General features: G+C 34.9%; 1 protein-coding gene across 1 annotated transcript in view; it reads right to left on the bottom strand.

Annotated features, from left to right (window-relative positions):
- Positions 1–27,102, bottom strand: part of LOC150098437 (nucleoporin NUP188-like) — a 197,558-nt gene that overhangs the window by 50,712 nt on the left and 119,744 nt on the right. The window contains exons 12-13 of the mRNA XM_090405211.1: positions 19,000–19,076; positions 9,265–9,336 (exon numbers count right to left, since the gene is read on the bottom strand). Of these exons, the coding sequence (XP_090261337.1) occupies positions 9,265–9,336; positions 19,000–19,076 (149 nt within the window). The remainder of the gene's footprint in view (positions 1–9,264; positions 9,337–18,999; positions 19,077–27,102) is intronic.

Genomic DNA, 27,102 nt, shown 5'->3' with positions numbered 1-27,102 from the left:
ATAACAGAAATGTAAATCCAGAGTAAAATATTCAATCAGAGTAACTATCTCAGATATTTCTCAAACTCTAATTATGAAACAAAAACATGAAAATTAAACTAAAATATGAAATATGAAACTAAAATGACTTTTTCCTATGTAAACTGGTATTAATCCCATATATTAGAAATCAATGTGTAATGTTGATTAGAAACAACAAACAATGCTTTTAATAACTAAATATAAAAGTTTTGTTTTACTTTTTAAATAAAACAAAACTTTTGCAGACAGAAACCAGTTTTGTTAGAATAAAATGTTTCTCTAAGCATTTTATGGAACCAGTTCAGTGGAACCACCCCCCCTAAAAATACCTATAGAAAAAACAATGCAAAAATAGAAAAATGCCACTTAGAAAAGTCAGTAGGAGAGGGAAAAATCATGTATTTTGGCCTCTTCTGATACACTTAAGCATTCTAAAGGAGGATTTGAGGGTATAGAGGTGATGTCTGTGCCATAATAGACTAAGCTAGATGTCCCCATCAGTATGAGAGGAAAAAAGATCTTGAATGGCAACTAGAATATTATCAAAAGTGGGGAGGGGAGTGAAGCAAGATCTTTCTTATGAAAAAAAATAAATAAATAAATAAAAATTTCCCCATATTCCTCAGAATGGGATGTACTGTCATCAGCAAAACTATGGATAAGAATTGAGGTTAGTGAGAGATCACTAAAGTACAAGAGAAAGATGTCCACATCAACATAAAAGGAGAAAAGATCTTGAATGGCAATTGGAATATTATCAAAAGTGGGAGAGGGGAGTGAAGCAAAATCTTTCTTATGGGGGAAAACAAAAGATTTTTTCTCCCATATTCCCCAGAATGAGATGAATTATCATCAGCAAAACTATGGATAGGAATTGAAGTTAGTTGAGAGATCACTGAAATACAAGAGGAAGCATTTATGGGAGAAAGCAGAGAACTATATGGTACTCCAACATTGATAAAGAAATCTGATGAGAGGAAACTGGCAATCAAAATTCAGTTATAAAGGGCATCAAGACTTTCTTACGGACTCACTCAAATGCCTCAGAAAAATTGTGAGAAACCATGCAAGCTTCTCCAACCTTCTCCATGGCTTGTGTCCAAAGGTGAGTAAAGTTAGCCAGATTAGCCATGAATTGAGAGTGGCAGAATCCATATTGACAATCACTCATTAATTGGTGATTTGACCATTAACAGTCTCTCAATAGATGACTTCTAACTCCTTCAAAGGAGTTAGGATAAAGGTTGCTTCAATGCTGTTGGGTAGATGAGTATGATAACTTCAATAAGGGATACAGGATAGGAGTTACTTCTGGGGTACAAGTTTTCTAGTACAGATGGAGAATACTATCTGGATGACCAAGAGTCTTTTTGGCATCTATTATGGTGAAAGATCAGAAAGGGAATGCTGGAAGTCATTTGTGTTAAACAGAGAAGAGATTTGCCTTGGTCATCTACAAGAACCAAAGGAAAATAGTGATACCAAGAGGTTTACCTTATCTTTAGGTGATGTTACCACAGTACCATCAGGATGTGGGAGAGGTGAGAACAAAGAAAGGTAGAAGTTGTGTCAACAGCATAAGGAACCAGAAGAGTCAACTGCAATAAGAAATGAAGGCCCTCATTCCAAGGATTATTTCAGATATTTGGTCTGAGCAGTTTTTTAAATCAGGAGAGCAGCATTAAAAGGATTTGCATGAGTAATGTGCCAAATACACCAGAAGCTATTCATATACCTTGATGACAAATAGCATCAAACTGTTGTGAGTTACTCCTACTTACAGAAATATAGACACTAATCAAGTTGTGAGTGAACAAGTGCAAGATAAAAGCAAAGCAAGGAACATTCAAATACTCTATTCTGTAGAAGATAGAATGTAAAAAGTATTTAATGCTATGCTACACTTTTTTCATCAAAAATGAGTCCTAAGAAATTGGCTTCTGTCACTAGTAGGATAACAATTTGTCTCATCCTTAACTATGGACTGGTGAAGATTGTGTTTTTTGGTAAAAGTGTACACGGATGCGTTTTTCTGCTGAACACCTGAACACATTACTAAGAAACACTAAACAGATATGATCAATGTCTTGTTGAAGTCATCTTTGTGACAGAAAATTGTGAATTCATCAACCTACAGAGCATACCTGAGGTGGGAGGAAATGATTACTTGATTTTAATGGCAAGAATGCCACACTTAAGACAGAGCCTTGTGGAACACCCTCTTCTTGGCAATAAGGCTGAGATAATGTGCTTCCCATTTGGACTTGAAAGATTTGAGTAGAGAGAAAGATTTTAACAAAAACAGGAGGATGCTTCCTGAGACGGACATTATAGAAGTCTTCTGATATACCAGGCTTTCTAATATATCCAAGCTTTTCCACATCAAAGAAAACTGAAACCAGATATTTACTTACAGGACTGCATCTTACATGTTTCTAGATGGACCAAATGGTCCAATGTTAATCAGGATCTAGGAAAGCCATGTTGTGTGCTAGAGAAAAAATAATTTCTTTCTAAATAACAAAGAGTCTGGCAATAACCATTTTCTCCAATATGTTTCAAAGACAGTTGGTAAGAATATATATATATATATATATATTTTTTTTTTAACAGTAATAGTATTAACATTTACCAACATTAAACAAAATACAGGGTGGTCATAAAATAACTTTCCCTCTTGGGAGGCATTTATAGCTAAAACCAATAAACGGAATGAGACTAAATTTTATATTGAGACTTTTTAAGGCATGGGGAGATGATTTTCGCAAAAAAAATTTTAGTACCAAAAGTCACAGGTAAGGGAAATTTTGGCGCTGGCAGAGCCAAAAACAAGCGGATAATTACATTAAAGGCAGATAAAATGGAATAATAACATTTTGACGGTGTAAACGAAAGCCGCGTCACTCATTCCAGCTGGAATATATGCCGCATTACAATGATAATAAGAATAATAATAATTAAACTAAAACAACAACTTGCGAGAGACACAGAAATTAATGTAGTGATTGAACTCACAGGAAATAATGTTTTATTCATCAGAATCAGGGTCTCCTGGACCACATAGACAATTTTCCATGTGCTAACCTTTCTTGCGTACAACAAATTGCATCCGGTGTGCGACATGCTCTACAGCTGAGAGTAAGGAGTTGAATTGGATGTTCATAACAGCCCGTTTTATGTTCTCTTTTAAGAGATGCAAGTTGGGAATGCCACCAACATACACAACGGATTTGTGTATGTTGGTGGAATGCATTTACTGCAAATATTTGAACTGCTTTCAGCTCTGCCAGTGCCAAAATTTTTCCTGCCAGCGACTTTTGGTACTAAATCTTTCTTTCCTGGAATTCATCTCCCCATGCCTTCGAAAGTCTCAATATAAAATGTGGTCTCATTCTGTGTATTAGTTTTAGCTACAGATACCTCCAAAGAGGGAAAGTTAATTTATGGCCACCCTGTACAATACAGCACAATACAAGATAAGATAAATTACAGATAAGCTATTAATATATAACATAGTATGTCTTATAATATATATATATATAACATAGCATGCCTTATTAATACATAGTAAAAAGAGACAAATTGCAAGAAAATAATATTTACAATATGAGATGATATACAATATAAGACAATCATTCACAATAAATATAGGAGGATGATATACAATATAGGACAAGCATTCACAATATGGGATGATAAAATATACAAAATAGCATTTACAATAATAAATATAATTGCATGTGTATAACGAAGTGCAACGCCATACTGGTTATTACAAGAATAAATAAGGATGGGGACAGGTAGAGTATACAGATATTCATCTATATATCTATAATTATTAGATTATACAGATTATTAGATACATAATAAACATTTTATTTTATGTTTATGTGGTTCCCGCCTACGAAAGATTATTTGAAAACCTATAGCACAATTGGTAGCATGGATGGGCTAAGGATTTTTTATCGATTTTATATTTTGTTTTGTATTTTTTAATTTATTTTTTAGATAGTCCAGAAGCCTTGCTTTAGACACCAAACATTGAACTTTTACAAACAATTTCTGACCTCTAATAAGCAAGGCAGTGGTCTCACGCTAGGCGATGAAATTTATCAACCACCCAAAGACAATCACAACATCCATGCCCTTGGCAGATTCCAACCCACAGTCTACTGGTTAGAGAGCAGGTACGCTAGCCACTCAGCCAACCAGGTCGGTAAACCTGGTTGGCCTAATACATGTTTAATAGATTCTAAAGCTAATTTATAATATATAATTATTAATTTATATAGATAATTAATTCATCGACTACATCATTGTTGATGCGATATTATCATGCTGGTTCAGGATACAAGAGTGTAAGGATTTCAAATTGGAAATAATGTTTAATTAGTACTAAGCAAGATAAATATGGATATCACATTGAAAAGAATGGTATGTAAGAAAGTTTTAAAAAGATTAAGTGCTTTTACAGGTAAACTGTAGACTCAACTATACAAACATTATTGAAGAAAGAATGAAACAATTTGAAAACAAGAACCAAACCTTGGAGTCTCAGTGGCAACCTCTGAAGAAGATATTGATTGATTCAGCTAGGGAGGTATGTGGTGAAGTTTTCAGCAAGATTAGAAAAATAAGAGCACCATGGTGGACACAAGATGTTAAATAAGCAGTCCTGAACAAGAAGAGAGCATACTGAAAGTTCCTAGCAAGTAAGTTGGAAGATGCCCAAAAGGAATATAGAGGAAAATGTAAGACAGCTAAGTTATGTGTAAAAGTGCCTAAACAAAAGTAATGAGAAGAGTTTGGTAAGAGTATCAAAAATAAATATCAGGAAGCTGACAAAAATGTTCTGGAGGCTATTGAAGAAGCTTAGAAATGGAGGAAAGAGTGGTGTAAAAGAAATCAAGGATGATAAAGGTGATATGAAAACTGAAGATAAGGATATCCAAGATGTCTGGAGTAATTACTTTGAAAGACTGTTAAACAAACCAAGCAGTGACAGAACCATACTAGAAATTTCCAAAAGTCATGCAACATCAATACTTGAGCTAGAAAAAGCCATCAAAAACTTGAAATGCAGAAAGGCAGCCAGAGTAGATGATATTGACTACATCCATAATTCAGAGGGCCTGGTCAGAAGGTTGAATTCCAGATGATTGGAGTAGAGCTCCAATAGTTACCATCTATAAAAAAAAAATAAATAAATAAATAAAAAAAAAAAAAAAAGAGAGAGAATAAAACTGAATGCAAAAATTACAGAGGAATTTTTCTATTAAGTGCTCTAGATAAGATTTATGCAAGTATATTTGAAAAGATGTTGAGAAAGATTCTGGAAGAGAAACTTGGAGAAGAAAAAGCTAGGTTCAGGTCAAACAGAGGTTATCAAGATCAGAGTTTCACTTTAAGAGAAATAGTTGAGAAATTGTGGGAACATGTACTTAAGTTTTGTATATGACAAAACTTAAGTACATTTATCTGGAAGAGAAACTTGGAGAAGAACAAGCTGGGTTCAGGTCAAACAGAGGTTATCAAGATCAGAGTTTCACTTTAAAAGAAATAGTTGAGAAATTGTGGGAACATGTACTTAAGTTTTGTATATGACAAAACTTAAGTACATGTTGTACTTAAGTTTTATATGACAAGGTGTCCATGGAAAAGCTTTTCAAAACACTAAAATTATAAGGGGTTAATGGAACATTATACAGAGTAATACACAATTTATATTTAAGTTGTCAGTCAATGTTAGTTTGAGGCTATCTGGTGTGATGTAGAGCATAACATGATGAAATATATAGTGGGGATGTTGCTACAGACCTGACAGTTCAGTTGCTGAGGAAGATGAAATGGATTGCTAAATTACCCTGATGGGTACTAAACGAGTGATCATTATGGGTGACTTTAAATATCCAAATATTCATTGAGCAGAAGAGAAATCTAATGATAAGAATGAAGCAGAATTTATTGAACTGCTGTGAGACAAGTTTCTCAAGCAGCATGTAAAAGGAGGAACTCAAGGTCAAAGAGTGTTAGATTTCATCATTGCATCAGAAGAGATCTCAGTTATGAATGTGGCTATTTTACTACCAGTTGGTGACAGAGTTCATGCCATACTTTCCTAGGAAGTAGCTAATTATATAGATGTTCCAATTAGTATAGGTAACATGCTGAACTATAAAGCTAGAAATTATGAACAACTCAGAAGCATACTATCTCAGATCCCATGGTATCAGTTATTGAATGGGAAAGATATCAACAATGAATCGAAATCTTGGAAAAAGTGCTCAAATGGGGAGGGGGGGAGTATATGAATGTATTATCCATAAAGTTTAATAACAAACAGGGTGGGAGTGAAATGGGTGTGCAGCCTTATTAAGCATGTGATACATAAAAATAAGATGATGTGAAAAGAATATCGCAAGAATAATAGTGAAATGGGTTATGAAATATACAAAGTGCAGGCCAGAATATATCGTGCAGACATCTAAATCAAAGTATGAAAAGAAATTGCTATGCAGAGGTTAAAAGCAATCTAAAAGAATTTTATCATTGTGCTGCAAGTAAAGAAAGAATAAATGTGGAAGAATAACTTGCAGATGATCAGAAGCTAATGAGCTTGTTCAATTATTGAGTGCTCACTTTGCTAAGATATATCAACCAGGTGTATGTAACATGCTATACAGTGTTACTACATTGAATGAACAGTTAGAGGGTGTATGAGAATGAGGTTAAAGAGCAGGTGCATAACCTTGATAAGAATTAATATGCTAAAGGCTTTATCAGTCTATTTTTTCATCATCTATAATAATCACATTATCAACGAGAGTGGCTTTAAACTTGATATTAAAATCAGAGATATCATACTCTTTTTGGAATGACAATCAGCAATAAAAAGACCAAAACTATGAAAAATAGGCAGTGACACAGTAAACTTCAGCTGCATTCTCGCAGAGCCTAGAGGATAAATATGGAATTCATCTAAAAAAATTTATATGGAATAAGAGAGAAATTAGCCAAAACACTGTCTTGTATACAGCTAAATTAGCTGTATACAAGACAGTGTTCAAACCAATTTTAACTTATAGATCTGAAAGCTGGGTTAGAAATAAAACACTTGACCAAAGACTAGAGGCCACAGGCATGAGAGTGCTGAGAAGGATTAGGGAGCATGAACAGATGACATCAATGGCAGAATCATATTAAAAATGAAAACATTAGAAAGGAACTTGGACATTGTTTGCATTCAAAAATATGTGAGCAGAGACCATATCGCCATATCTACGGTGATATGGTCACTTAAACAGAATAGGAGAGGAAAAGTTAGCAATTTGATGCCAAGATAGCAGGAAAAAGACCTCACAGGACTAACCCAGAACTGAGACCTTGATTAAACAATATGGTCAAGGGCACTGACAATTTCCTTGCAGCTTCATGTAAAACTTGAGCTAGTATACCAACCAATCCCAAGCTGTATTCACATTAAGATTCTGTAATATGCTATGTGTCTCCATTTCATTTACCTCAGTTCCCATATAAGCCTTTGCCTCTCGTTCCTGTGATATCACCACCTGGATGATATACTTTTGCAATGTGTTCACTTAGCAATTCAATATTTCATCTCATTCAGTTAGCTCCCTACCATCAGTATTCATTAAAATCATTCTGCCACAAGCATTCTTTCTTTTACTTGCATCATATTGAAAGAACTGTTGGGATTATCTTTAGCCTGCATTGCTAATTCTCTTTCATACTATCCTTTTGCTTTCTTACCACACTAGCTACCTTTCTGGCCTATGCTTTGTACTGTTCATGTGCCTGCTGGTCACCTTTCTCTTTAAATTCCCTCCGCCTCCACAACTGTTTCTTTTTTTTTGCAGTTCCAGCTTAATGATGATATTCATTCGTTTAACTCCCACTTGATTTACTCTGCTGACTCTAGGTATGCAGTCTGCCATTACCTCTCTCAAACACTCCTTTATCACTTCCCATGCACTATAAACATCCAGCCCTTGCAGTTTTAAATGCCATGGCATCAATCCAAGCAATTTCCTAAGCTTGTCATATTTACCAGCCCTGCAATTCCACATATACCCAATCTTAATTGAAAATTCCACACATTTAGCCACTTCCCAGGTCAAGACCATATTATCACTCTCATCAATTGGTGGCAAGATGGTCATATTCATTATAACGAAATTCTCAGATGCAATTACTAGATCGAGCATTCTTGAACCCCTAGTATATTCCATCGCATGCTGTCTCAGGTAATTTTCCCTTAGTAACTACATAAATTCCATTTCCTTCCTCCCATGTGTCCTCTCCTTCCAATCATGTTCCCACCCATATTAATTACCTGTTCTCTCATCGAGTTCTATTTGCTAATGTATACTATCTCCATGATCTTTTCCATCCCCTGGTCTGTAGCAGCATTCAACTGTATATTTTTTTCTGCTGGCCTCCATCTCACACTAGATAGCCTCAAAAATGCTATTTTCACTGACCTGCAGTTGACTCTCTTTGGTTGCAGTTCATCGGCTATCAACAATAACACTCCTACCCACATTCTTTTCTCTCTATCCTCCCTGAACAAACTATACCCTCCACATTCTATCCCACTAACTATATCATCTTCTGTCAGCCATGTCTCACTTTGATTATCTTATATTATAAAAGTGCCAATAACCTTTGGCCAAGATAAACTAACCATGTCAAAAATTCCTCCTACTTGTTCCAAATGTTCCTGGCATTAGTGTACATAAAGTGCAAAAGCCCCTTAGACCCACTGCTATCCTGATGTTTTATACTAACTATCCCATTCTGATTTGTTACCAGTGGTACTAACTTAGGCATATTATACACATTCTTACACTCAACTGTCTCACTGATGTCCACTCAACGGCTCACCCCCCCTTCCCTAAAAGTTTTAGTTTCCCTGACTTTCCACTTTCATTTCATTCAACAACACTTTTTCCAGTCTCCGAACATCAAATCCATTCAGATGCAAACCATCCTTCTTGTATAAGTCCTTTCACCCATCAAACTCACTCCACACTACTCCTGCATAACCTATGCATTGATTCATTTGCTATTATGGCCCTCCTCCTTAACTCTACTCTGTCATACTGTGGCAACAGACTCACTATCTTAACTCTCTCACTCTTTTTTTTTATTTATAATTCTAATAATATTAATAATCATGGCTGAAATTATAACTCAAAAATTTCAAACAGAAATTTAACTTACATTTCATTTTCTTGGCTATCATACAGCAGCTCCAATTGCAAACATTCAATGATGACTAAACATTCCAAATATCTAAACCAGAAATACAATTCTTTATGAATTGCAAAAATATAATAAATGACACAATCTTTAAAAAAAAAAAAAATACATACATACATACATATATATATATATATATACATACATATATATATATATATATATATATATATATATATATATATATATATATATAAGAAATAAAATAAAAAAAAAATAATGGAGGCATAAATAAAAATATGGTTATTATGGACTACCATTTGTATTTATGGCTTTCTTTGTTGGGAAGAAATGTTTTCGTTGCAATGCAGAAAATAATACAGGGGAAGATTGTTCCAAAGAACAGAATATATGGAATGAAAGAAGAGATAAGAAGTTGGTATGGTGAGTTTGATTCTGAATGGTACATAGATGCTGACCATAGCTGCCCATATTAATACAAGATTAGAGGGATGAGGAGGAATAGTGGTAGCCAGTTCAGTGAAATAACTACAAGAAAAAGACTTGATGCAGAAACAGATTCTGTGAGAAAGCAACTGGAGGAAATCAATGACAGAAGGGTCATCTATTAACTGAAAAGCTCTCTTTTGAATATAATCATACATTCGGAGTTATCTCTTGTACTGCTGTAACCTTTACTGTAATTTTATTTATATATACATACTGCACTGCTTAACTTAATTTTTGTACATACAGATTATTTACTCATTTATTTTTGACTATTTAAGTATTGCTGTAATCTTTGCCATGGCACAGACCTTTGCTGTTCTTGTGCCAACAAACCATCAACCAACCATCAACCAAGCATTCTGAGGAAGATTGCTGGGACACCACCCAAGATGTGAGAACAATATTCTAAGGTTGGGTGGATCTGGGATTTATAAGGTGCTAGAAGTTGAATAGTAGAGAAGTAATGTTTAGAATGAAAAAGAATATGAAGCTTTTTTTGGAGGCTGACTGAGGAGGTTATGGACAATGTATTTATGACAAGACAAGTTAAATGTTGTTAAAAAACAGGAAAACAGCTTGCATGCAGTCCAAAGAGTCTTGGAGAAAAGAATGCACCACATAACAAAAAGGGATAGAATAAGAAATACTAGAATTAGAGAGAGATGACTGGAGTAGAAGATATTGTGAACTGTTGTAAAGCATGTAAATGGAGATGGGCTGGCTATATTAGTAGAGTGCCAGACTAAAGGTGGACAAAATTAAGCACTGGGTGGATACCAAGAGAAGGAAACATTGCCAAAGAACAGGAGAGAAAGAGAGAGAGAGAGATGATCTACAAAGGTTTGACATGAGATGATGGACATTAGCTAAAGATAAACAGAACTGGAAAGTTAAGGGGGTGGCCTATATCCAGCAGTGGATGGAAAGAGGCTAAAGAAGAAGGTTAAAGGTGAAAGTCAGTCCAAAAAGAGAAAAAGGATAAAATGATGTTGGATGGTGAAAAGAACATTAACACTTAATTAATTGCACCTTTTTTTGTTACATAATTAGGAGCATGGGGTCAGAATGACAAAAATCACTCCTTACTCCACAACTGATTGTGCCGACAGCGCCGGCATGCGACTGATTCTGTGCAGGGGCAACAAAAAACTCAGCCACTCAAAATCACAACAAAAATCCATCATTGGTTTTGTCAGAAATCAAACTTGAATGTGGCTGGGATCAAATAGACCTCATGCAACTAATTAAAGATTAACAAAAGTGAGCAAGAGCAGTAGAACAAGATTGTGTTTTGATAGCATTAAAGTTTACTAAACTATCTTCACCCCCACTTGAGAATGATCAAGATTAGCATTTCAAGCACTGGCCACAGAAGATCTTGAAGCTTGAATCATCTGAGTACTATGATGTTTTGCGAATGATAAAGAGGAAGAATGGAGGGTATTATCATCAGCAAAGCTATAAACAGGATTAGACATTAGTGAGAGATCAGTCATGTACAGGAGAAAGACTGTAGGCGAAAGATTGGATCCTTAGGGTACCATCAATTATGGAAGAAAGATGAGGAGAATCATCAATATATGAGACATGTCCAGAATGTAATCCATTCAGAATTTACTGACAAATAAGATATGGGAAAGGGATCATGCATGAGTGGTAGCATAGAGTGACTCATTAGCTAGCAATGAATCATTTATAATGAGTGCTGTGATAAAAAAAAAATCCCACCAGTTATGAAGTTTGTGATGTGATACAGTTTTTGTTGGGAGAAAAAAAGTGCTGCAGAAATTTATGGTGACTGTGTCAAGTTTACAGGCCTAACATAATGAGTGACAGTAAGGTTAAGCAATGGTGTCGTTTGTTTAAAGAAGGTGCAACAACATTCACAACGAAGAGTGCAGTAGCCTGCCAATTGTAGTGACAGATGATTTGGTGGAAAGAGTGAACATGAAAATTCATGAGAATTGTCATTTCACAATTACGGAAGTTTCTGTTGAATTCCCGGAAGTTTCACGAACAGTCATTCATGAAATTGTGACAGAAAAGCTGAGGTATAAGAAATTGTGTGCTAGATGGGTCCCAAGAATGCTGACCAATGTGCATAAACAGCAATGAATGTAATCAGCTCAAAAATTTTTGGAGCAATGAGTGTAATCAGCTCAAAAATTTTTGGGGCATTAGGAAAATGAAGGAGATGAACTTTTGTCTCATATCGTGACTGGTGATGAAACATGGATTTCGCACACACAAACATCAAGTTAAAACAATAATCAATGCAGTGGTGCCATTCATCATCTCCAAAAGCAAAAAAATTCTAACAGGCACTGTTGGTCAAAAAAATGATGGCCACTATCTTCTGGGAGTGAAAAGGGATCTTGCTCATCAATTTTCTTCAACAAGGAACCACAATTAATGCTGATGCATATTATGAAATGCTGAAGAAACTCAGACAAGCTATTCAGAACAAAAGATGAGAAATGCTGACATCAGGGATCATGCTTTTGCATGACAATGCACAAATTTACAGCAACTCAAATTGTCTGGGTGGGAACTTTTCAACCACCCACCCTATAACCTCAACCTCACGCCCAGTGAGTACCTCATGTTCCTGGATATGAAACAGTGGCTCCCATCTCAGCACTTTGAAGAAGAAGAAGATGAAGAACAGCATGACTCAGTGATTGAACTCACTGGCTGTAGACTATTTTGACTCGGGTATGGAGAACCTGGTGCCACAATACTAAAATTTCCTGGAAGTCAATGACAACTATGGGAAAAAGTAAAGCATATATGTAGGTATTTTAGGTATAATAATAAAAAAAAAATTTTCTTCTACCAGTTTGACTGGACCTTACTTACTGGTAATGAATGACCACAGAGGAAACTGGCAATATACTCAACAAAGAATAGGAAAGAGACCATAAGAAGGCAGCATGGAAAACAGGCCATGATGCCAGACTTGATCAAATGACTTGGAAATATTACATGATTACTTGAGATTCTCTAATTCTTTCCATCAGTGTCCAAAGGTTGATAAGGTTAGAGAGGAGGTCTGCTGTAGAGCAAGAATGGCAGAATCCATATTGATGATCATTAACTAACTGACAAGGCTCTAGGCAGTGAAGAAGGTGGTTGTTGAAACCTTCACCATCACTTTTTAAAGTATTGAGGGAGAAAACAATGAGACGATATTTTGATGGCTATCTTTTATCTTCCTTTTTAGAAACAGGCTGGATATAAGTTTGCTTCCATACTCTTGGATGGAAGGAAGGAGAAGGCTCAAATGCATTCCAGCAAGAGGTAAGATGAATGCTTTTTTTTTTGAAAGTTTTTAACATCTGTAGTATAAGTTTAATGATTTGGTGAGAGACTATGTAGTTTTACTTCAGTGAATGAATGTTTTAGTTTGGACTGCCATTTGTTGGAAAACCAAGACTTGGATAAGGATTGGGGATTTTGAGCAGAATGAGAAATAAAGACACTCATCAAAGTAAGAATAATTACAGTCATCAGATAAGAGAAATGCTTGGATGAGGAGAACAGAAGCAATAATCAGACCATAGAAAAAAGACAGAAATCCCAAATTTCATCCAATTGGCACCATCAGTGCAGTGCAAGGACATTCTGATATATTCATCAGAATTAGAAGGCAGTAAAGGTAGAAAATGAAGGCAACAAAATGAAACAAACTTGAGCTAAAGCAGACCATATAAAGGGGATTTCCAACCCATGAAAGGTTACAAACCTATAGTATATTAGTGTCTTGGGTGTGTAAGGATTTTTTTTTTTTATTAATATTATATCTTTTTTTTTTGTCTTTTTTATTTTTTCATAATCCAGAAATCTTGATACAGAGCACAGAACCTTTTTAAGCCATTTCTGGCTTCTGAATTAATATATTGTATATTAATTCGAATGTTCATTAACTCGAATGTATATTACATTCGAGATAACAATCAGTGGTTTGAAAATGAAAAGATCTGGAATATAAAAAGAATTATTTCCTGAAAAAAGGTGCAAGAAACACAAAAGTGAAAAACTAATTCATTAAATATAAAATTGTGGTGAATGGTAATTCATTATTCTAAAGCTCTGAAAGGGAGAAAAAAAAATTTTTTTGATATAATTTAAACCAAAAATTGCTAAAATAAAAATAAAAACATAAGGCCTCAACTTGATTATTAGTAAATTAAATTATAGATAAACCTTAATCACCTAAATGGAATTGCAGAAACAAAGACATGATCAATAATTGTATAATTTTTTAAAACATAACATATGCAGAGTGATTTAATTAAAATTACAGAAATAAATTTGTTGTCTTCAGTGTTTTATCATTACAGACAGTTCATGACTTTATGAGTTAATTCGTTCAGGGCCAGTTATACCGACGGTACAATATGTGCATTTGCATCGGACAGCTAGTTTTTGTGCAATGGTGGTATAGAAGTTAGCATAGCTGCCTTCCAAGAAGTTGACCTGGAGCCATCGCAAAATGTTATTTCAACTTTTACAAAGAAATTTTAATTATCAATTCAAAAATTAAATTTACTAGGTATTTCAGTTTGCTGTTATTGATGTACAATCCTTGCTTTCATCTTAAACAATGCTTGTGGTTTGCTGGCCTGGTTGGCTGAGCAGTTGGCATATCCGCACTCCAGCCAAAAGGCTGCGGGTTCGAATTCTGCCATGGGCATGGATGTTTGTGATTGCCTGTGGAAATACTAGTGGTGGCAGGCAGTAGATGGTGTTGGTGTAGTTGGTGGAGACAAAGAGATGTAGACTAGGTGTCCTCCCTCAATGAGTCACGTAATAATAATAATAATTATTATTATTATTATTATTATTATTAATATTATTATTATATTTGCATCTTTATGGAGTCCAAGGATCAATTGCAAAAAGTACTAAATATTATTCAGGAATAACTATCATACTCAAATATCAAGTGACAATAAAATCACTGACAAATATAAAATTAACAGTTGATTAAAATTAGGTCTTAACTATATAGAATGCTATAATCCTAAATAAATGCATAATGCATTTTCAGAACTCTTTATTAACTGAATAACTGCTACAATAAGTTTGGTATGAAAATCAGCAATAAAATGACAAAAACTAAGAAAATGTGCAGGAGCAATGAAAAAGATTGACTGCATTCTTAATGAAAACCTATGTAATAAGTAAAATTTTGCACCTATTTAGGAATAATTTTTAGTGAAAATGGAAATGACATATGGATAATAATAGAATATAAGAGGAGAAATTAGCCAAAATACTAAACTAGCAATATCTAGTTCAAACCAATTTTAGTTTGTGGCACATCTGAAAGTTGTTTTAGAAAAAAACAGTTAATCAAACGATAAAGTTGATTAGTTGACTATATATACAAAAGTTCTGAGAAAAGGTAAAACAAACTGATGAAATCATTGGCAGAAAGAACTTAATGATGTTTTGGCATTTGAAAATGAGTGAATAGAGCTATAAATCATTGGCAGAAAGAACTTAATGATGTTTTGGCATTTGAAAATGAGTGAATAGAGCTAGTCTAAGGTAGTATGATCACTTTAACAGAATGGGAGAGGAAACATTAGCGAAAGTACCAGAATGGCAGGGGAAAAAGATCCAAGATTATAGGTGGATTGATATAGTTAGAAGTGCTTTAGAACAGCGCTTCCCAAAATGTGGGCTGCAGCCATCTTGGGGGCCGTTAGTTTTGTTGAGAGGGGGACGTGAAATAATGAAAACAAATTTAAAATGTTTTAAAACCATGTCAAATATGTATATAATATGCTAAAAATGTAATATTTGCATTTGATTTTTGCAATATTCACTGTGTATGTTTTGTATTGAATATAAATACAATAAATATAATAATATATGTCTGAATTTTTTTTTTTTTTTTCGATGGGGGCCGTGAAATATTTTAATTTTTCCAAAGGGACCTTTACATCCATAAGTTTGGGAAGCACTGCTTTAGAAGACCAAATTGTAAGATCTGACAATACTGGAGTCTTTACAAATAACAGCTTAATTCAAAAGAAAATTGTGGAAGAAAGCTGGAAGGAAGGAAGCTAGTAAAAATGTAAACTTAATCATACAGTACCATCATAATATCCTGTATACAAGCTTTGAGAAAGAGAGAGAGTGTGTCAAGAATTTGATGATAACATCTATATCGGTATGTGTGTGTGTAATTATTTTCAATTTACAAATTCATTTTATGCATTAAAACAAGCAAAAGTATTTTCAATGTTTTTGTTAAATGAAATGTTATGTTGAAATTAATATGTATTATATGCATTATCTTGTCACTAAAATATATGTTGCATATGAGAGCAATTGACAAAATTGGTATAACTGGGAGACATATTCAATAGAAAAAGTAACATATGCCCTAATAAGCACCCACCTGAGTATAACAATTCAATAGAATTGATAGATCAGAGAAAATAACCATTAACAATATTGGACTTTGAGTGAAATTATTAAGAAATTTCAGTTGTCTACATAGTTTCAGAAAAGCCAACAAAATCTGTGCATCTTTAAATTGTCTACATGCACCCTAAAGATGTTCTTGATTATTTTGCATTACAACAAATAAAAGACAAAATGTATGCTCAAGTCTGTAAAAAGCATACTAACTGCAAACTCAGTTACACAAAAAAACTAAGTTCTTCCAGTTACTATACCGAAAACCTTCTCACTCTGGAAGTAAACATCGTTAACAACTAGGCCTTGTAGGTCATCCTTTCTTTTAGAGTTACACGGTGATCAGCATTCATTTTAAAAAATTTATGGAATTTATAACCGTGTTAAAAAAACTTTTTTATTATCCCGAAGTTTCAATCTTCACATCAAGATCATCATCATCTGGAACATACATCAATATACAAGACAAGCTGAGTTACATTATTAACTGTAAGCGAAAGAAACAATGATTTGATCACATATTTATTCTACTGGCATGACCTCTAGTGAAAAAAAAAAAAAAAAAAAAAAATTACATCAAGCTAAATTCTATTTACGATGACAGGAATAAACATTCTTGTTTATTCCTGTCATCATAAATTTCAGAAAGAATGTTATTTCTTTCAGAAAGAAAACCACATGAAAGAATGTTTATTCCTGTCATCGTAAATAGAATTTAGCTTGATGTAATTTTTTTTTTCCACTAGAGGTCATGCCAGTAGAATAACATGTGATCAAATCATTGTTTCTTTCACTTACAGTTAATAATATAACTTAGCTTGTCTTGTATATTGATGTATGCTCCAGATGATGATCTTGATGTGAAGATCGAAACGTCGGGATAATAAAAACATTTTTTTAACACGGTTGTAAATTCCATAAATTTTTAAAATGAAAGCCTTGTAGGTCAACTTCAATTAAATGTAGAGTAAATACAATAAACACAAAAATGTAATGAAAACATTCAGCATGCTATATTTTATTTGAGTTTTAAAATCCTACAAAACAATCTTGAAACTGAGATATTTAACTTGGGGTACATCATTAACAATGTCAGTTAGTCCTGAATTTGTTTAAGATACATTTGTGATCAGAAATGATGAAGTATGGTGGTATAAAAGTTTTACAATGGCTGCACTGCATAGTTCAGAAAACCTGGACAGAGGGACGAATTCCCGATGATTGGAGTAGAACTCTCATAGTACCCATATATAAAAAGAGAAATAAAACTGAATGTGAGAATTACAGAGGTATTTCCCTACTAAGTGTTCCTGGCAAGATTTATGCAAGTATACTGAGAAACGGTTGAGAAGAATTTTGGAAGAAAAGCTTGGTGAAGAACAAGCTGGATTCAGGCTAAATCGAGGCTGTCAGGATCAGATCTTCACTTTACGACAAATAGTTGAGAAAGCATGGGAATATAACAAACATCTGTATTGTCAATCTGGAAAAGGCACATGACAAGAGAGAATCTATTTTCAATATGCTACAGTTATATGGTGTCAATGTCATTATATCAAGCAATACTTAGTCTTTATTTGAGTTGTAAATCAGCAGTTAGAACTGAAGGAAGTACAGGAAGGTGGGTTAATGTTAAATCTGGTGTGAGACAAGAATGTACATTATCCCCTCTGTTATTCAATGTGGTTTAATGTTAAATCTGTTGTGAGACAAGGATGTACATTATCCCCTCTGTTATTCATTACCTGTATGGATCACATTATGAAGGAAAGTGGTATTAAACACGATATCAAAATTAGAGATATTAATATCAGCTCTTTGCTTTATGCAGATGATGTTATACTTCTAAATAAATCTGCTACAAGTATGCAAGATTCCCTGACTAAATTGAATAACTGTTGTAATAGATGAAATTAGGCAATTGAAATGTAGCAGAAATGAAACTAGGCAGAATCGTTGAAAATGTCAACTGCGTTGTGAACGGAGAACCTGTGGAACAAGTAAAACATTTCAGCTACTTACACACCATTTTTAGGGAAGATGGTAAATTAAATATGGAAATAGACAACAGAATCAACAAAGCTGGTATGATAGGAAGTCAATTGAATAAATTCATATGGAATAAGAGAGAAATTAGTCGGAACACTAAATTAGTTGTATAAAAGACAGTGTTCAAACCAGTTTTAACTTCTGGATCTTAGAGCTGGGTCAGAAGTAAAACACTTGACCAAAGACTAGAGACCACAGATATGAGAGTCCTGAGAAAGATCATAGGCGTGAACAGATGGCATCAATGGCAATATCATATTAAAAACGAGGATATTAGGAAAGAACTTGACATTGTCAGTATCCAGGAATGCGTTAGCAGAGCTAATCTCAGGTGGTATGATCACTTAAATAGAATGGGTGAGGAAAGATTAGCAAAACAAGTGTTCTATGCCAGGTTGACAGGAAAACGACCCAGAGGAAGACCAAGATATAGGTGGATTGATACTGTACAAAGTGCCTTAGACGATAGAAATTTAAGATCTGATAATGTTGGAATCTTGACGAGTAACAGACTGTTTTGGAGGAAAATTGTAGATAGGAAGTTAGTAATGATGTAAATTTTTCATGTAGTACTATCATATCTTGTACACCCCTTGAGGGTACATGTCAGTAATTTGATGATGACGACATTTGTGCTCACTTTCCAACATTTCATCTTGCAGATAAAACAGATATGAACAATTAAAATGTAAAACACAGGCTAACTGCACATAGTATTTAAATGAAAAATTAGCAATAAAGAAAGATTGAACAAATACTTACCCAATAAGATCTACTAAGCCCTGCACAATTTCATTAACATACTGTCTGAAAGGATGTCGATGACCAAACATGTGTCTCTAGTAAAAATTGAGGGGGGAAATAAATTTTAAATAAAGCCTACATAATTAGTCCAGCAGTTTTTTTTAAAAAAAAAAAAAGTAGTCAAAAATCAAAGAATAAACGAAGACTAAATTTTACTTCCCTTGTATTAAAACAAAACAATTTTAAAAACAATCAATTTAATACAGATGTATAAATACCTGGTTAACTTCATGTTACTTAATATGACATATTCATATTCCAGTTTGATGAATTTTTAATAAAATTTGTGCCATCATAACATTTATTATACACATGTATTCACAAGAATATTGTAATTTTATTACTGCAATTATTTCAACCAGAAACTAACTGGTTATTATCAGCATCAGCATGATCACAAAGTGAAACAACAGAGAATGTTAATCCTATTTAGAGAGCTCAGTCATGTACCAGATGCCACCCAGAGGGTGGTTAGAATAAACCAGATTACAATTCAGGTCTAAATTTAAAATTAAGTGATTTGAAATAAAATGAAATTACATAATGAAATGACACAGCATCGTATTACATTTAAAATAATAATAATTAAAATGGGTAACATTATTGCTTGCCATTTATGAGGATGAGACTCCTAAATCTTGGCAATAGAGAGACAGTTATTCATCATTATCATCATCAAATTCCTGCCATGTACCCTCAAGAGGTGTACAGGATATGATAGTACTACACAAAAAAAAAATTACATCATTACTAACTTCCTATCTACAATTTTCCTCCAAATCAGTCTGTTACTTGTCAAGACTCCAACATTATCAGATCTTATATTTCTACTGTCTAAGGTACTTTGTACCGTATCAATCCACCTATATCTTGGTCTTCCTTCGGGTCGTTTTGCTGCCAACTTGGCAGAGAACACTTGCTTTGCTAATCTTTTCCCGCCCATTCTGTTTAAGTGACCATACCACCTGAGATTAGCTCTGCTAACGCATTCCTGGATGCTGACAATGTCAAGTTCTTTCCTAATATCCTCGTTTTTAATATGATATTGCCATTGATGCCATCTGTTCACGCCTATAATCTTTCTCAGGACTCTCATATCTGAGGTCTCTAGTCTTTGGTCAAGTGTTTTACTTCTGACCCAGCTCTCAGATCCACAAGATAAAACTGGTTTGAACACTGTCTTCTATACAGATAATTAATGTTCCGACTAATTTCTCTCTTATTCCATATGAATTTATTCAATTGACTTCCCACCATACCAGCTTTGCTGATTCTGTTGTCCATTTCTATATTTAATTTACCATCTTCAGTAAAAATCGTGCCTAAGTAGCTGAAATGTTTTACTTCTTCCACAGGTTTTCCATTCACAACACAGTTGACATTTTCAATGATTCTGCCTATTTTCATTGTCTTTGTCTTTTTATTGCTGACCTTCATACCATATCTATTACAACAGCTATTCAATTTAGTCAGAGAATCTTGCAGACTTGTAACAGATTTATTTAGAAGTATAACATCATCCGCATAAAGCAAAGAGCTGACATTAACATCTCCAATTTTGATATCATGTTTAATACCACTTTCCTTCATAATGTGATCCATATAGATAATGAATAACAGAGGGGATAATGTACATCCTTGTCTCACACCAGATTTAACATTAAACCATCTTCCTGTGCTTCCTTCAATTCTAACTGCTGACTTACAACTCAAATAGAGACTAAGTATTGCTTGATATAATGCCCCATTGACACCACATAACTGAAGCGTATTGAATAGCTTCTGTCTTAGCACCTTGTCATATGCCTTATCCAAATCTACAAAACTTAAATACAGATCTCTGTTATATTCCCATGCTTTCTTCACTATTACTTTTTGTAAAGTGAAGATCAGATCCTGACAGCCTCTATTTGGCCTCAATCCAGCATGTTCTTCATCAAGCTTTTCTTCCACAATTCTTCTCAACCATTTCTCAAGTATACAAGTGGCTCAACTCATTTCATTTCATTTGTTCATTTGTTCTCAAACTTTTGTTCATCAAACAAATGAACTAGAATGGTTCATTTGTTTGCAGATGATGCGAAGTTGGGTAGGGCAATAGTGAATGCAGATGACGTCAAAATTTTGCAGGATGATTTGGATATATTGGCAGTCTGGGTTAAGGAGAATGGATGTCAATTTAATGTGGCAAAATATAAGGATATGCATTTTGGGGTGAAAAGATTGGCGGCAGTTTACTGCATTGATGGAACTGTGCTCCAGGAAATTGATGAGGCACAAGATTTAGGAGTGTAGGTGGATAAGTAATTGAAATTTAGGGGACACATTGCAAAAGTGGCCAAATCAGCTCATCAAATCACTTGGTTGCTGAAGAATACGTTGACAAGCAGAGACAAGCAGGTTATTGTTCCTCTGTATCGAGCCTTGATAAGACCCCATCTAGACTACTGTGCCCAGATTTGGTCACCTAGGTTTCTTCTTGATGGGGAGGAGGTGGAGAGGATCCAGAGGCGAGTGACCAAGATGATAGCAGGTCTGTGGAATGAACCATATGAGAACAGGTTGAGGATTTGTGGGTTGCAAAAATTGGTTGATAGGCAGAGGAGGGGAGATATGATTGAGACATTCAAATTACTGAAGGGTTTCTATAAAATTAATTCAGAAGATATTTTTGAGAACAGAGCTGGTTGTGGGAGGACTAGGGGACATCCATGGAAACTGGGCAAAAGTGTGGTTAGTAAAGGTGTTAGAGCTGGGTTCTTTACTTTTAGAGTAGTGAATGAGTGGAATGCGCTCCCTGAGTCTGTGGTGGATGCTGTGACAGTGAATGAGTTTAAGGCGAGGTATGATAGATACTGTATGAATGTTGAATAGTTGTGATGAATATGATTTGGTATCTCCCTCGATGAGTCTAATGACTCCCTGGAGTTGCCCGTAATAATAGTAATATACTTGCAAAGATCTTGCCAGGAACACTCAGTAGGGAAATACCTCTGTAATTCTCACATTCAGTTTTATTTCCCTTTTTATATATGGGTACTATGAGAGCTCTACTCCAATCATCGGGAATTCGTCCCTCTGTCCAGGCTTTCTGAACTATGCAGTGCAGCCACTGTAAGACTCTTATACCACCATACTTCAGCATTTCTGGTCGAATATCATCTACTCCTGCTGCCTTTCCACATTTCAAACCTTTGATGGCGTTTTCTACTTCAAGTATGGATATGTGTTCCTGACTGCATGGCTGGTCAGTGTTTTTTACCACTGTGCTGTCATCACTACTTGTTTCATTTAGCAGTTTTTCAAAGTAATTACTTCATACTTCAAGGATATCTTTTTCTCCTGTTTTCATTTCACCTTTATCATCTCTAACTCCTTTTACAGCACTCTTTCCTCCATTCCTAAGCTTCTTCAACAACCTCCAGAATATTTTGCCACCTTCTTGTTATTTTTTTTCTATATTCTTGCCAAAGTCCTCCCATGACTTTTGTTTACCTAGTTTTACACAGTGTTTAGCATTCTTGCATTTGTGTCTATATTCTCTAAGAGCACAAGCTGACTTATTTGACAGGAACTTTTGATATGCTTTCTTCTTTTCCTTCACTGCCTCTTTAACTTCCTGTGTCCACAAGGGAGTTCTGATTTTTCTATCCTTGCAGACAACCTCACCACATGCCGCTCTGGCAGAATCAATCAATGTTTTCTTCAGAGTTTGCCACTGAATCTCCAAGATTTGATTCCTGTTCTCAAACTCTTTCATTTTTTCTTCAATAATCTTTCTGTATTTTAGTCTACAGTTCACATCTGAGAGCTGCTCAACTTTTATTCACTTTAAAACTTTCTTACATGTTATTCTGTTCAATATGAAATTAAATTTTATCCTGCTCAAGACTAAATAGTAATCACTTCCAATTTCAAATCCTCTGTACACTCTGGTGTCCTGCACCAGGGAAAAAACATCGCTATCAACAATAACATAGTCAATGAGACTTTTCTTATTCCTAGCCTCTTCTCTCCATGTGAATTTGTGCACATTTTTATGTTGGAACATGGTGTTAGTAATAACCAGTCCATGTCCTGAGCAGAAATCCAACAGATATTTGCCATTATTATTAGCTTTGCTCTTTTCTCCAAATTTTCCCAAAATATTTTTGTATGTCTCACAATCATTTCCTACTCTGCTATTTAGATCCCCAACAAGGACCAACTTTTCCTTTTTCATTGTGTCAGTTGCTTTTTCTAAAGCCTCAAAAAATTCCTCCACTTCTACCTTAGTAGTGCCTTCTGTGGGACCATAGGCACAAATAAGTCTCATTGTCCAGTTCCCCATTCTCATATTTGCCCACATTACTCTACTTGAGACTGACTGCCATTCAAGAAGATTAGCCTCGTATTTTGTGTTGAATACTATGGCTGCTCCTTCTTTTCCTTGATTGTCATTGCCTGAATATAACATTTTGTATTTATTGCTCAGAAAGATCACACCAGTTTTTGTCTTTTTTGTTTCAGTCACCCCTATTATGTCGATCTGGTACTTATCTAATTCCTCAGCTAGCTCCATTTCTTTACCATTCAGGCTTCTTACGTTGATAGTACCGATCTTTAACTCTGGTGATGTTGAGTTTGGGGTTTATTTTCAGATTTGTTCCAGTAGTTGACTTTTCGCTGTTCGCCCTGGTTCCCTGGCAAAAACAACGGGGGCCTTGTTTAACCAGGCGACGCCCCAGCCGGCATGAAATTTTGTCATGTTGTACCATCATTTTTTATTTTGGTTTAACCAATAAGAATACAATTTGGTCAGCTAAATCCCAAATTGCCAGCCCATCCTCGTTCATTCAGTATCCAAGTAGATACTCAACAGGGTGCACCACGAGAAGGTGAGGATTGGACATTAGGTCAGAAGCCCTGTTCGGTTCTCTGCATTCCTTTATAGGCTATGTGGAGGTCTCCTCTCAGTTATACAGCTTTGACCCTTAAGCACCCCGAGAGTTATTCTGATTTAAATTTCGGCAATGTAGAAGTGCTTCAACACTCTCTTTAAATAACTGCTCAAATGTAACTGCACCGATGTAAAAGGAGAGTATGGGATCATAGGATATCGTGGTCAGCATCCACTCCATGATGAGCAAAGTCAGATTTTTCAGGTTTATTGATATTAATATAAGACTGGTGTTCCTGCAGTCATTTTTCAACAGAACATCCTGTTTGTCCAAAGTACAAGTGGAGGCACTAATCACGAATGAAATGAATGATGTGCTGAATCTTGCTGTATGTAGCAGCCTGTGAAGGTAGGTTTACGGTGAATAGAGGTAGCACCTACAGGTATTCCTTGATTAACGCGGTTAATTTATCCCTCGATGTTGCTGCGTATATCAAAATCGCATTAATCAAATCAAATAATCAATGGTAAAAATTACAATTCGCCCATGATCGATTACTGTATTAATAATTTGTTTTATGTGGTACTCCTTTAGGAAAGATAAAAAATGAATGCAAAGTAAATGTTAAATAAATGCTTGAACCTACATTAGTTACTGCAATTTTTTATCAAAAAAAGTTATTAAGAGTCATTGGAACAATTTTAGTTTTTCTTATCAGCATAAATTCTACGTAACAAGCAAAATGACTCTAGACCTTGGCAACAAGCATTTTTCAATTAACATCTGGATCCATATCCATTACTTGCTGTTTAAGTGATTCTAAATTGCGAAATATTCATCCTGTTCTTTGATTGTTATCTCCTTTGGAACTTCATCTTCACATTCCATTTGTTCGTTGTCTTCATATGCACAATGTTATTCAATTTCAAGAAGATCGTTGTCACTGAAATCTTCTGAGTTTGAATCCAATAATTCTTTAACATCTTGAGAGGGTGGTTAGGTTCCTCTCAATGTTAATGTAGGAAATCCAGATATGGAATTCATTTAGGCACTATAGCAAAATCATGTCTTTTTGTGAGAAATGAAGTTTCTGCAAGGGGTGAAGGAATGTCCGGATATGCTGACAACTCATCTGTTTATTGCCGGGTTTATTTTGGTTAGGTTGTGCTTTTGAGAATAAGTCTGCTTTTATCATAAGAAAACCAGAGAAAACCAAGGAAAAGAGATCTCTTCTCCTTGGTTTTCTCTAGTTTTGCACATGTTACAATGCATTTAGAGCCAACCTGTTAGGTTCTAAATGCACAATGTTCGAGACGTTATCTGATAGCATTCCAGTAAAACACCACCATCCTGCTTATGAAAAAGTGAAGGCTATATTTGGCTTTTGGAGCAAGAGTTACAGTTTCTGTCCCTCCCTCTCTCTAAGGCAAGTGATCAGAACTTACTCCACCTGCACCACGAGTTGCCCCAGTCCTGAAAATACTTCAGGTACAAACTTTGTTTGCTTACACTTGGATAAAGGATTAAACCAAATATATAATTGATATTAGGACAATATGTTTGTGAGGTAATCTATGCAGCAAATAGTTTGAGGTTAGAAAGTTCTTGCACAATATTTTTATAAATTTATTTATTTTATTTTTGCAAACATAAATGAATAGTTAGTGTGTTAATTGGCATTATCATCTCTTTTACAGATGGATAACCAAAAGCCATGTTCATCAAGCTTAAAAAAGGCCTATTACCACAAGAGACTTACCGAAGAGGAGATTGAAAAACTGTTGGGGGAACTTGAAGATGGTTTGGAGCCGAGTGATTCAGATGATGATCCTACATACCAGCAGCCACAAAATGATCCTACAGAGAGTGAGTTCAAGTGAAGACAGCGATGTTCAGTGTCCTTCCCCCCTGTTGGTCAGACTCACAATGTTCAAAGTCCAGCTAGTGTACAAAATACAGCTGTTGTTGATCATATGCCATTGCAGAGACAACCAGTGTGGTTTAGTGAGAAAAATAATCCCTTTGCTGGTACTGAACCACAGTTTTGAGGAAAACACCAAGTAAATATTCACGGAGAGAGTTCTGTAGATTATTTTTCACAGCTGTTTCCAAATGAATTGATGGATGAAATTGTGAAACAAACTAATTTGTATGCATGCCGTAAAGGCAAACATAATTTAGCACTTACTGTGACTGAACTCAACATTTACCTTGGAATTGTACTTGTCATGACATACATAAAATACCCACATGTCTTCTGAACATTGGACTGTGCATGGATGTGATGCTATATCAGTGAACAGATGGGAGGACATAAGGCGATATTTGCATTTTGTTGATTCAGACAATAAAAACAATACCTACCAACAATAAAGACAAAGCAATACGTATAAGATCAGAGCTGCAAAAGTTTCCTGAAACATTCCATGCTGCTGTCAGCCCAGAAGAATTTCAGAGTGTACATGATGAGATGATGATTCCATTCAAAGGACGTTCACAACTCAAACAATACTTACCTAAGAAACCAAAAAAATGGGGCTTCAAAATGTGGGTGAGGGCAGGCATTTCAGGCTATGCATATTGTTTTGATCTTTATGTAGGTGCAGTCCTGGAAGACAAAATTCAGACTCATTCAGTGCAAGTGAAAATGTAGTACTTAGGCTTTGTCATGATCTTGCTGATAAGAACTTCAAGAACTTCTTCACAAGCATCCCCCTAATTAAGAAACTAAAGGAAGATGATATTTATTATGTGGATACATGCAGAAGAAATTGACTTCAAGGTGCTGACAAGAAACTGAAAAATGAAAAGGATTTGTAGAAGATGGGATGAGGAAATATGTCAGTTACCATGTCCTCTGATGGCATTACTGTCACTAGATGGGTTGATAACTCAATAGTATACATGTGGTATCTAGCTACTTAGGAAAGGAGCCTGTCAGTGTATGTCAGAGATTCAGCTGGAAAGAAAAAAGTATGTTGAAATTCCACTACCGCGCAGTATAGCTGTTTATAACAAACATATGGGTGGAGTGGACTGGAACTTATGGACTCTCTTGTGGCTTTGTATCGAAATGATACCAGAAAAAAACGATGGTATATGAGAATTCTTTACCATATGTTGAACGTACTTGTTTGTAATGCACGGATCATTTGGAAATAGGAAGAAAAAGAAAAATTGG

Source organism: Typopeltis vanoorti, chromosome 15, assembly GCF_054136105.1.
Source record: "Typopeltis vanoorti isolate ZY-2024b chromosome 15, IOZ_Tvanoo_1.0, whole genome shotgun sequence".
Lineage (NCBI taxonomy): Eukaryota > Metazoa > Arthropoda > Arachnida > Uropygi > Thelyphonidae > Typopeltis > Typopeltis vanoorti.
Note: the sequence above shows the minus strand (reverse complement) of the source record. Positions and strands in the feature narration are given on the sequence as shown.